The 12936-nt window shown below is 44.0% G+C and overlaps 1 protein-coding gene across 1 annotated transcript; it reads left to right on the top strand.

Moving 5' to 3' along the window:
• The first annotated feature begins 1356 nt into the window (after positions 1-1356).
• On the top strand, positions 1357-11977 carry Grp (gastrin releasing peptide). The gene is made up of 3 exons (XM_003474134.5): positions 1357-1813; positions 6856-7079; positions 11618-11977. The coding sequence occupies exons 1-3, from the start codon at positions 1558-1560 to the stop codon at positions 11669-11671; spliced, it is 534 nt and encodes a 177-aa protein (XP_003474182.2). The 5' UTR covers positions 1357-1557; the 3' UTR covers positions 11672-11977.
• Positions 11978-12936: the final 959 nt, after the last annotated feature.

The following is a 12936-nucleotide window of genomic DNA, read 5'->3' as shown; positions in this document are numbered from 1 at the left end:
ACATGTTTCAATAACATAACCTGGAGAGAAAGGCCTTAATTTTTCTCTAAAGACCTGTGGTTGTAGAAGGTATTAGACCTGAGCATTTCTTAATCATTCATTCATTAAATACTTGTAGAAACTCACTATCATCTAGGTTCTTTGCAAAGAGGGGAGCAAAACCACATTCCCATGCAAAAGCAGGCTCACTGAGTGGGAGTGGAAGCCTGTGGGTGATCAGTTACATGACAGGCAGCGTCTGCTCACAGATGGGGCCTGAGGATAGAATGCAGATGCTGAGAGTCCAGGAGAGATGGAGCCCAGGCCGCTTGTAGACTCTTCACTTTGATTTGCAGTTAGATCGCTCCCTTGGCTACTAACCATGATTTTAAGCGTTTTCTTCTTAGAGTCAGAAACATGCATGAAAATACTCTTCCAAGCCCAAGAATTCTGTCATACATTGTGTTGTGTGTGACCACCTAAGACAGGCACAGATGTACTGAATCACTGAATGCTTAGGCAAAAGCCTACATTTTCCTATCAGTATCAACACCGTGTTGGCAGGAAACACCCAGGACTCACCAGGGAGGACATTTACTAGCCCTGGGTGCGGAACAGACTTCCCCTGCCACAAACACAACCACAGGGCCAGCTCTGGCAGCCAAAAAGTGGGTGACAGCCTCCTACCACTTTCTATTTATTGTTGCATCTCTTAGCACCCATGGCATTTAGAACCTCGAGAGTTGGGCTGATAACCCAGCTTCAGATCTGAGAACCTGAGGGACAGAGAGAACTGCTCAGCCATTTCAGAACTGGAAAGCTGTGCATTCAGCCAGTTGGACAGTGAGAGCTTTCAGGTAGGTGTAGCCTAGGGAAAGGCAGAGAAGCCGTTTCCTCTTCTATTGCATAGAAGCCTCGTGCTTGTTGAAGGGACCATGTGTTTACCCTTAGCTCTGACCACATCCTTCTTGCCTTATGAGTGTGTGTGTGTGGGGGGGGGGGCGGTTAGAAAGCCATGGTGGGATGGGGCAGCTGCGTGGGGTACCGCGTAGAAGTCTGCAAGAGGGAGACAAGCCCCGAAGTCTACAGGGATAGCGAGGAAGTGGTGCCTGGTGGGAGATGTAGGGAGGATCACAGCTGCCAGTAATCAGGGTTCCCAGGCCCTCTAGCAAAACCCAGCCCCAAAGGTCCATCCTTGGCTCGCACTTCCTTTACACACTGAGCTCAGCCCCCAGGTCGCTGCTCCCTGTTGAGTTCCAACATGGAAGGCGCCCCGGTGAGGCTGGAAGGAAGTAGTTCACTAAATTCAGCTGGAACCAAGGCGTCGAGGATGGGAGGAATTAATCTGATGCGTAGAAGGAGAACGGGACCAGGAGGGAAAGGGAGCGCGGCCACTGTGCATCCAGCCTACGGTCACTCGCAGGATGATGGATGATTTCCCGGGCCGCGGGTCCAGCGCCCCAGCTCTGCGCGGAGACGTCAGAGCGCTCGGGTCCGCGTTGGAAGAGCCCCCAGCCCCTCCCCGCGCGGGGCGTCTATATAAAGTCGGGGCCCTAGTGGAGGCTGCAGCGGCGGCGGATGCGGAGGGAGTGGCGGCGCTGCTCCGAGGTCAGGTCCTCCCGTCGCTGCTCCGCGGGGAGAGCGCGCTCGCCCCCCAGTCTCGCCACGGCGCTCCGAGGGCTTCCCGCCGGGATCATGCGCGGCCCCGAGCTCCGGCTCGTCCTGCTGGCGCTGGTCCTCTGCCAGGCGCCCCTGGGTCCAGCCGCACCTGTGTCGGTGGGCGGAGGTACAGTGCTGGCCAAGATGTACCCTCGTGGCAACCACTGGGCTGTGGGTGAGTGTCCTGGCGGGAGTGTCGTGCGCTCTGGCTCTCTGAGACAGTCCGAGGGGACCTGGGTTTGGGTTTGCTCCGAAACACCTGCGGCAGTCCCCCAAAACTCCACCCCACCCTTCCTATTCCTGAGAGCCCGTGGGTCTGGTCCCTTGATCCTTTCTCGTCGCTTCAGTCGGTGCGCACCCCGTTTTCCCCGGGTACCCCTGTCAGCGCGCAGCTCAAAGCCAAGCTTGGATGCAGATTGCCCTGCTACCTGTTTGTCCAGCTAATCTCTACCCGGTCTGGCATGTTTCTTTCCTTAGGCAACTTTTGGGAGCGAAGTCCCCGGACTGTATCTCAGAGCCCTGGTCCAGCTGGCCCATTTTAACGCCTCTCGCCAAGGGCTGGAATCTGGGGCAGAGCGCGCCTGGCAGAGCCACAGGTGTGAGGATCCGGGTGCCGTGCTCCCATCCTGGGTTTCAAAGCCGTCAGCTACCTGTGCCTGAATCTTGCCTGTGTTTCCTCAGTTCCCTTCCCCCTTGCAGGGAAATTCTTTCTTTGTCCATCCTTCTGTCCACCACTCCCTCTTTCCAGCGTGCACGCCCGGCGCTTTCCGAATCGCACCTGCTCTGCACCTCGTCCCGACCTCTCTGTTTCCTGCACCCCCAGCCCCCCCAGCTCGTTCTACACATCTTTAGATCCGCGGCTTCCCACTGTTCCCTGGCTCTTTTCTCCTTTCCTCTGCCAACAAGTCCTGCTGTTCAGGCACAGCGGCTCAGAGGTTCCTATGTGGGGCCAGGGAATCCGGGTGGTGAGGACTCCGGGGTGGGGGTCGAGGCTATCTGCCAGATCTGAGGTCTGTGGGAGCGAGGCACCTAGTGCGGTCCTGCACCTGAGATACCACTTGTGACCTGGTAGTATTTCCCTTTTCTCGACGAGGTCGCCCATAGTCTTGGCCTCCTGACCTTGCCAATAATAGCTTCGGACAAATGCAAAGGGTCCAAAGTTCTGGGATCTCCTTTCAACCAGGCAAATGCAATAGTTTCAACATTTCCCTGGAAGCTAGTTCATCCCTGAAGCCACTGAAGGAGTGTGTGTGTGTGTGTGTGTGTGTGTGTGTGTGAGTGTGTTGGACTGTTTTCTTAATTGTCTACTTAGAAGCAGAGAAAGTGTGTTGGAAAATTGCTTTCTGATTCAAGAATCAACTGATTCACAGCTTCTCCTTGCCACTGTGAGGAAGAATTTTGAGGGAGGGTTGGGACTAGAACTGCTTCCTGGGCTTCTCAGCGTTTTCTGGACTTTGTCAGAGAAGTGACATGCTGGGTTGCAACAGAGCATGTTCCACAGTTCCTAGAAGTATCAGCTGGCGAATGTTGGCAGTCCCAGGGCCCAGAGGATTTGTGGGCAGCCAAGAACCCAGGAACCCTGAGTGAAGGGGTCAGCATGAGGGAGCTGAGAAGTCCCGCATTTTCAGAATGAGGACATTGAGAAGGTGTCAAAGAAGCCAAACTTAGACTTAAAGTTAGACAACTTTTAAAAAGGGTTCCTGGGACCCTATATCTAGTGGCTGCATCATGTGGTCTGGCCACCAGAGAGTGAACAGGAAGGGTGGGATGAGAATTCCAACATTGTTTTCTGGCTTTATTTTTATACTAAAGTGGTTCACTATCAGGTAATCACTGCAGGCCAAAAGGAAGACACTGGGGTTAGTGGGGAAGCCAGCGTCATATTATTTCTGGTGCAAGCCAAGCTGACCCCGATATGCTGTTGTTCTAGAGTACATTTGGCCTCGGGTGTTTAGGGCATCTTCATTTATTTACCCTTCATTGTGGGAGTCAGTTTAGCTAAGCCAAAAACATAGCCAGTGGCAACCCCAAATATTTTAAAATGGATTCTTCCATGCACACTTTTTCCTTTTCCTCCCTTTGCTGACTGTGGAGTTGAGGAAGAGCAAGGGAAAGAGGAAGTGAGTAAGAAATCACATCACAACCTACAACGATGCTGTTCGTGAGAAGTTTGCTCAGGGTAGACCCACTCACTGTTGAAATACAAGCGTCAGTGAGGATGAATAATGTCAGATTTCAAATTTAGCTTTCAATTATGCTAAAACAATACCTACCCTCTCCAATCACCAAAGACATGCAGTTTAAACTAATGTAAAACGCACGTATTTTTGTCCACAAGGAAGCACGCATTTGTTGGCTTGTTAAGTGAATTGCTTCTTCCAGCTGAGAGAAGCACAGTGCAGTAAAAGAAAATGAGTAGAGAGCTTGAAACAGAACACATTGCTATGTGGCTTGGTGTTCATGGAAGTGTTTTGTTGGCGCAATGAAAATATATATAAACACTAACACTGCTGACTGTTCTCTCTACTCCCATCAAATGTTCCTGGCTATGGCTCTGACTGTGGGATGAAGCATGTCCCAGAAGGTTGAATTGGGAAATACTAGTGTTCAGCTGTAGATTGACTTGACATGGTAGTGCTGCCTCAGAAAATAAAATTTGAAGTGTAGCTCCAGGGTTAGCTGGAGGGTATAGCTTAGTGGTAGAGCACTTGCCTAACATGTCCATGGCCTCAGATTCAATCCTCAGCATTGGAGGGGAAGGGAGTGTGACTCTAGAAAAACTAGTGCTTAGAAGTACTCAACACTTTTATCTATATCTTGACATATGCCTCCTTAAATTGGGATAATTTTCAGGTTTCGACTTTAAGGAAATTCATTTATGTTTTAAATCTTCCCCTCTAGGGTATCTTTAAATGATTAAAAAAGACCCCTCTACCCCCTTCCCCCAGTAAGATTTTATTTTTCTAGAGTCTTTCTTTTGTCTATGCTGAGATCTCCACTTTTTTTTTTTTTTTTTGATATGGACACCTGACAGATGATGATGTTGCCATGGAGACAATGCTTTGGATGACAATAGCTAGCTCTAAAGTGAAATAGGACCTAGGGAATGTGTGTTATAAATGGTGTGCTTTCCTGAATAACCAGTTTATAAGTACAGATAGGGGGTTTGACACAGCACATACCCACCAGGAATATCCAATGTCATAAGGGTATTTATTAAATAAATCTCAGAATGGCGAATGACTTTACCCTTCCATTATAGAAAAGTCCACAAACTTATTCAAGCATAACAAAAATGAGTTCTTATCTGTAAAAATGTCTCCATTACTTCTCTGCTTCTTTGGCAATCACTCCTCATTCCCAACATCGTAATTCAATGATAAGCAATTAGGGAGGATAAGAGTGACTGAGGTCATTATTTGGGAGCATCAAAGTTCCAATCCTGCCTTCCAATCATCATGATTCAATTCCTTCCACACAAATGAATCTTATGCATCAGTGTCTCCTAGAAAGTTGTACGACAGCAATCACTGTTGGGGCTGAATACAAGGTTATACAGTAGATAGACAAGTTGACCAAGCTAAGCGAAGAGCAAAGCATTCAGAATTTCAGCCTTTCAGCCCAGAAGTATCTTCTGTAGCACCTTGAGATTTGTGAAATTTCAGGTCACAGTGACTCGGCAAGCACTCACATTTAAAATCTCACTAGATTTCCCAGTACTCACAGAATTAATTTTTGAGTCAATAATGAGACAAGATATATCAATATATAACCCCTATTCATTTTGGAACATTAGAGAGCCTTTTGTAGACTCTATCCTTGCTTCCAGACCCAGGCATGAGATGTTGCTTCTTTGCATTCTTAGGAAGTTAAAAGACACTTTGAAATAGCATAACAACCCAGAATTTGGACTCTGAGCTGATTTCAGTTCTTTGTTTATACTCGTGTCCCCTCTGATGAGACTTGTTTTCACCAAACTTATTTTGGTGGAAACTACTATGATGTGGATCAAATAAAACAATTCACATTTAAACATTCTGTGAACTGTAAATTGCGGGGGCTATAACAGCAACAAAGTGATGATAAAGATTTCTTTGTTGGCAGAGAGAGTAGCTGAGAAGGGGCCTCTTTCAATTTTAGGGGGCTGAAGATCTTTCAAATATTATTTCTGTAATATTTGCCTTAAATATTTCTAATGCCACTCTGTGGTGCAACCACAAAGAACTTTCCTTTGGGTATTTGAAATGAAAAACACCAAAGTTTTGTTTGATATTAGAAATTTCAAAGTGTAATAAAGCCCAGTTTCAGAAACATGGGGAAAACCACCTGAAGAAAGTCAAATAATGTAAGTATAGTTAAGAAATGGACAAAAATGTTAAGAATGCAGAATTTGAATTCTATACCATCTTCTGATCCTATATAGCACACATGTTTTTAGTGCTTTGGTTTCCATACCAGCGGTGTTCACTTATTTATATGGTAAGTACACATCCCTGGAGCCACCATGACACTTCCACTGGCTATTTCACACATTAAAGAGGAACTTATGCATTATGTTGCTGGCCAGTGTTAGTCAGAACTTGTTTTCAACTTGTTTTTCATTACACTCTTAAACTACAATTTCCAGTGACATTTCCTAGATTCAATCTCACCTCAAGTTCTGAGAGAAAGTTTAAATAAAAAATTCGTTCGGTACGTTTGTATTACAGACAAGGAGAAAGCAATAGTTTTTTTAATCACACAAAGAAACACATCAAGACTTATTCTCAGCAGCAATTCACAACTGGCTGAGAAAAATGTTTCCACTTCATCTTTCACTTGGGAACAGAAGTCAGTACTCACATAATTGGTTATAGAATTTTAGATGTGGAAGCGTCCTTAGATTTAATCTAGCCCGCCCCATTCATTTTATAGTTGAGAAAATTAAAGGCAGGATGGTAGGCGAGTTGGCTGGGTCACTCAGCTAGTTAGTAGAAGAGCTGGGATTAAACCCAGGGTTTCTAGGGATGTGATACTGAATTCTGCCCAGCTCACTGTCCATGATGAACACAGAGCAAAATCCCTGTCGTGTATAAATTAACTCCTAATCATGAACTATTACTCATTCTGCATTTAAAAAGCAGCAGCACAAATACTCTATAATAGCTGTTTCTATTCATTCATTCTCCTTGGTTAAATTTGTGGCATTGTGGCTGGTTTCTCTTTTTGTTTTTACAGGGCACTTAATGGGGAAAAAGAGCACAGGAGAGTCCCGCCATGTGCTGGAAGGAGATGGCCTGAAGGAGCTACTAAGGGACGACATTCAGTGGGAAGAAGCTACAAGGAATTTGCTGGGCCTCATAGAAGCAAAGGGCAACAGCAGTCATCGGTCGCCTCAGCTCAAGCCCTTAAGCACCCACCAGCCCACTTTGGACACAGAGGATAGCAGCAACTTGAAAGATGTAGGTTCAGCTGGCAAAAGTGACATCAAACATACTTGGGAAGTGGGGTGGGAGATATTTAGGAAGCATTGGAAAGAGAAGAAGTTTGATTAGGAAAATATAAAACTGCTTGTGTGATATGATTTCATAGCCACCATGTAGGCCAACACCAATGCATAGTGGGTGAACTTTAGACAATTTTCATGCTGTATCTTCTTACTGACAGAATGGGGGACTGTGACTGCCCCTCTTAATACATAAAAAGGTTGCTGCTTCCAAATTCCAGGGTAGGAGTTCTATTAGCATTTGTGTTTATTTGAAGCTATACATTGTGAGCCTTATCAGAATGTTTTGATAGTGCTGCTGTGAACTATGTTTGAGTAAATCCCTCTCAGTCTACAGATGTAGTTAGTTTTGATAAACATCAGGGGAAGGAAGAGCCTATCAGAGATATTTTTAGAAGAGAGTATTCTTGTTTATATGCAAGAAGTATTTCTTCCTGCTTGTCCCATGATCACCTGGCTCAGATTTATTTCTAATATTTCAGAGTTTGGTGAATACATCTGGGGTCAACTGGTTTTTCCCTAAATATAATTTTACAGAAGATAGGAAAAGGTTTTAATAATGAATACTAGATATAAATTAAGTAAAACAAAGGAAAGAACACATTTTTATAAACAAGACAACTGAAAAGGAGGTAATTAGATGTTTAAAGAAATTTCTGTGAAATATATAATAAAATGTAAATAATAATTGCTATACTTATTACCAGTAATTACCAGTTTTATAATATTTCATATAATCCAAGTAAATAGTTTTTCTCTCTCTCCTTCCCTCCCTCTTTGTCTTTGTCTCAGTCTCTTTCTGTAACCAACGCTCACTGCAGCGTTAGTAGGAACATTTTATACTCTCTCATTCTGGGGATTGAATCCAGGGCCTCCCAACATGCTAAGCACATGCTTTGTAACTGAGCTATAGCCCATTTTAGAGATAAGGAAACTGAAACGTGTCACAGAATGTTTCTTTGGTGAAATCAGGGCAAAAACCTGCGCTCAACCTGTCTCAGACAGTCTGTGCCTGCAGGGTCTCCAGAGGATGGTCCTCACCGATCTTACATATGCAGAATATCTGTATCTAGCCCAAGCAGGCCTTCTTTCTCTCTGTTTCTGGCCATAAATAATACTACTTGTCATTCACAAAGCTTGGAGATCCCCCTGGCTCATTCCTCATGGTGGCTAGCTCTTTGATTAATGACGCTTTGCAGAGCCTTAGAGCTGGCTTTGCCAAGTCTCAGCCAGCTTCTCTGGAGGAAGGCTGTTTCACTGCTCTGTCTCCCGACGATTCTCTATGCCAAATGCAAACTAAAAGCTAAATTGTGGCATGAGACATCTGCAGAGAGAGCCTTCAGTAGGCTTTATTCAGGAAGAAAATCTGGATTAAAGCAACCACTACAAAAATAAGTAGCGAACACTACAAAAATAAGTACCAGCTTTATAGAAAGCCCCACGTGGGTCTCTCATCACACCTGTGTACGGGTGTTAGCTCCATATGCTTGTTGATGGATCACAAGCTCTGTGGACTCTGTGTACTTGTGATTGATTTCTCATGCCCTGTTCAACCTTTTTCTTGGAAAACTGCATTGCTGGACTTCCTGTAGGTGGATGTCTAACTAGAGTGCCTTTCTCATTTGTTGGAAAAATTACCACTACAAAACCCTCAAACATAACTTTTACAAATATTGGATTAGGCTTGCTCTTCTAGCTCATTCATAAAATACTACCACCCAACATGCACAATTGTGTTATTCATCTATAGCATTTGATTTTTGGAAACAAACCGTAGTGTCCAGTTTGAGTTGCTCTGATTCCTAAACTTGGTTCTGCCAGTCCTGGGAATCCTTTGAAACATTCAAGTCCTTCCTTGAGTATCAAAAACCTTCCATATGAGGAAGAATATTCAGCACTTCAAAGATAATGATGAAAGACTATCCCACAAGGTCTCTGAGGGGTAGTATTATAGGATGGGTTGAGTGGGCAGCAGTGGAGAATGACTACTCAAAAAGTGACAATATTTCTCCCAGTGTGAGATGACTTTTTAAAACTCTGGTTTTGCTTTCTAGTCTATCTTTTTATGTGTTTCTCTCTCTCTCTCTCTCTTTCTTTCTTGCTGTCTCTCCCTCTTTCCCTAAGTTTAGAAAGCCTATCCCATTTTATTCTACCTCAAGTTGAGCAATTAGCACACATATTGACCCTATTATTTTGGACATGTCTCCTAGTAACATAAAAAACAAATTTGATAGCTCACTTTTATTTATTTTTGTACTGGGGATGGAGCTCATGACTGCACGCTTGCAAGGCAGGCACTTATGCTGCTGAGCTAATTCCCCAATTGATGGCTCACTCTTTGCAGAGACCAAGATAGTAATTTATGACTCCTCTTGCTTAGAAGATTCTGTCTCAATGAAAGTATGTGGTTATGAGAATTGGAAACATAATTCTTAGTCAGAAAGGAGGAGTGCCTAAAGAAAAGTTCTATTAGAAATCCATAAATCTTCCAGAGTTAGGGAGAAGTTTAATAACTTAGCTGAATATTGCCAGGATTAGCAGCAGGAGCCTTTTAGAGGCTGAAGGACTTGTCTTAAAAATTAAAAACTATGCAGATAAGCTGTCCTTTCCCATTATAGTAATAAAACACCAAATCCTGTTGCCAACTCTCCCTGTAGTTAGAAACGTTGAGCATTTTCTGTGTTTTGTTGACAACAATGCTTAATTAAGGCATTTGTATGGGAATGCGCATTGGATCTGGACTACTCAAACATGACGTATGGTCTCCAGGACTTTATGAGCAAGAAAGACCCATAAGTTTCAAGGTTAATCTTAGGTGTCCTTTCCCTTGTGCCTTTCTCACAAAGCCTTTAATTCCATCCTGAAGTTAATGGAATTTTTGTCCTATGGTTTCTATCACATTAAAGGCTGTTCAAGTCCACTCCAGGGCCTAATTGCTAATCCTCCACATATATATAGATGGTGGTGTGATTAAATGAAGGTTTCAATTGCCGTTGGGATCATCCCATAGTTTGAGCCCCGTTGCTTGGTCCTTGAAGCCTTAGGTTTTTACTTTTATTTAGTGGACAGGAGGAAAGTGCACGGGGTTGGGGAATGGACACCAGAGGCTTCTCCGGAAAGGAAGTAGATGTTTAAACTTGCCCTTGATTTGAAGGGAGCCCTCTTCGTATCAAAGCACAGCAATCATTGTGAGATACAGCAAAGTTTTGCTTCTTAATATTTGAAATGCTCCAGAAGTAGTTCCACATATAGAAAAAACAACATACACTACAGAGTAAATAATAACCCTCCGGATTCCTCAAGTGGTTTCTGCGCAGGAAGAGTGAAATGCCACCTCCAACACAGCTCCTCCCGCCTCCAACCATCTCCGCCTCCAGGATCTTGATCTTCAAGATCTTTCTTACTTTCGATTTGCTTCCATTCTCTTGAGCCAAACTCCTCGATTCAATTTTTAGGACTGGGCCGGGGAGCGCCTTTATGGATTTTCCCTACACCTTTGCTTGATGAGTTTTTCCTTTTTGACCGGAGGCTGCTATGGCAGGGCGGATGGTGGCATCTCCGACAGGATGCACACCATTAGTGGTGCAGACTGGGTTGACTGAGGAAAGCCAAGTTAATTGGTAAGGTTGGGAATTGAGCTTCAGCCCTGGGCTCATTAGCATCTGCGCAAAAAAAGTTGAACCACAAAGCAGGTAACCATTTGCCTAAGAATAGCAGTAGTTCCTTTATTAGGAGAAATAAATAGCCAGTCTGGAAGCTGGGGAATCTGAATTGCCAGAGAATCTTGGGAAGAGTAATAAACTCTAGTGTGGGTAAAAGTTAATAAGCTCTGTTTTTTATCTCACCGGGGAAATATTGCTATAGGGGAAAAAGAAGTGTTTTTTGTTGTTGTTTTTCAAGTTACAGCTACTCTTCCTTCATTCTTAGTTAAATCAAGCAGAAGCCACAACAAGCGAACCACAACACATTTAGAATTTTGGCAGAAATCCAAATTAACACCTCTTCTCAAGATAAATGTCCCACGCTACTACCATTTACAGTCTATGTTTGCAGTGTGTAATTTGGAAACTAGGTCTGATTGCTGTGACAGAGCATTGCCAAAGTAAGCCAGGAGAGAATTAAACTCCACCTCCCCTGCTCAGCTACTACTCTAGGAATAAATTCCTGGGGATAACACTTGTAACTTCCAACAAGTGGAAGTTGTAATTGGGTTAGGGGCAAGTTAAGTAGATAAGACAAAAAGACCTCTAAAATTATGCAGCTGCTTTTAAAAGTGGGCATTAATGTCATTGTTTGTCAGACACTGAGTGCTCAGGTGCATTGGGGTTGTGAAGGCTGATTGAATGCCAGGCTCCTCCTCTAAGTTAGTCAGACTGAGGGTGACTTGAGAATTTGCCTAGTCAACTCCCCAGTGATGCTGATGATCTGGTGAGAATGGGTTACACTTCCATGTCACTAACGCATTTACTTAACTCTTCCTAATTTTTTTTTAAGTTGGTAGACTATCTGCTCCAGGGTCTTAAGGCGAAGGAAGGAGCCCTCAGCTAAACAATCAGTGGCAACCACGGCCTCAAAGGAGCAGAACAAAATCCTTAAGAGACTGCATTCTGCAAGCATCAATTCTACTGGATCACCAAGATCTCCTTTGTGCAAAACACTTTGCTATTCTTGTATCTTTCAACCTTGACTAAATTCGTGATCATCAAGCAGTATCATCTGGCTTGAACTTGTTTGCTGTGAACAATTGTCCAAAACAGAACTTTCCAATGATTGCTTCACACATATAGGCTACTTGTTAGATTCAGGGCTCCAGTCTGTTACCATTCACAATAAAGCTTCAACACGGTGTCCAAAGGGCAGACTGTTCTTTTATTTCAAGTCCAAATGAGGGCGGAGTAGCAAATAGTAACGGTCCTTGTGTGGTCATGAATTAAGTCATGCTAAATTGATAGCACTGCCCTCTGAAGGGCACTTACTGAGTCCCATAGTGTCTGATGGCCCTTCCAGAAGCTCACATCTTTTATTATTCCATTAGAGGCTAGATTGGAGACAGAAACTAGCCCTTTTCATCACTGGCCTTTTCTTCAGTCCTTACCGTAACCAGATATGTTGCTGATGTTATTGATATATCTTTTTTTTTTTTACTTTTATTTTGAAGGTAGTAAAATGCAACAGAACAAAGCCAATCGAGACAATGCAGTGAATCAGTACAGAACTTCACAGCAGGATACCGGGATAACAGTAATAGGTACCATAGGATATCTCGTTATCTTCACAATAGTTGTCCATTCAATCAGGTACAGCAAAATCAAATAAAAAACAGAACACTATAAAACCTATCAAAGCAGGATATTGAATAAAGCAAAACAATCAGAACAAAGCAAAACAGTAACAACAATATTTGCCTTCAAAGAGAAGACAGAATGAAATCCCACATATTAGCTATATTGCATATGGTCATCCTCCCAAGAGATGCTCAGATCTCTGGCTCCCAGTTGCTACAGGGGAGAGGGTTGCGGGGGAGGGATGGGATGTTGATTATCAGCTTGCATGGAGGTAGGCTCGAGGGTGATGCTGACTGGTTCTCTTCCTGGCTCACCTGCAGCTCACTTGCCCCACGGCTGGCCGCTTACCAGGAAGGGAGGTGTGTTCTTTCTTGCTCAGTGCCCTAACTTCCAACATGACTGCATCTGGAGAGACACTGACTGGTTCTCTTCTTGGCTTGCCTGCCACTCAGTTGTGCTTGATATATCTTTTTAACAGTCATATAAACCAAGAATAATCATCTGCATGTAATAAATGAGGAAACAGGA

Source organism: Cavia porcellus, unplaced genomic scaffold (genome assembly GCF_034190915.1).
Source record: "Cavia porcellus strain 051 isolate PalLab524CR breed Dunkin Hartley unplaced genomic scaffold, mCavPor4.1 scaffold_20, whole genome shotgun sequence".
Taxonomy (NCBI): Eukaryota; Metazoa; Chordata; class Mammalia; order Rodentia; family Caviidae; genus Cavia; species Cavia porcellus.
The sequence above is the reverse complement of the archived record's forward strand: the minus strand, read 5'-3'. Positions and strand labels throughout refer to the sequence as shown.

Bases quoted from the DNA above. Each gene is read 5' to 3' on its own strand.
- Grp (XM_003474134.5), top strand. From the start codon at position 1,558: ATGCGGAGGGAGTGGCGGCGCTGCTCCGAGGTCAGGTCCTCCCGTCGC. The intron at 1,814-6,855 runs GTGAGTGTCCTG...TTGTTTTTACAG, and splicing joins TGGCAACCACTGGGCTGTGG to GGCACTTAATGGGGAAAAAG. The intron at 7,080-11,617 runs GTAGGTTCAGCT...TTTTTTTTTAAG, and splicing joins ATAGCAGCAACTTGAAAGAT to TTGGTAGACTATCTGCTCCA.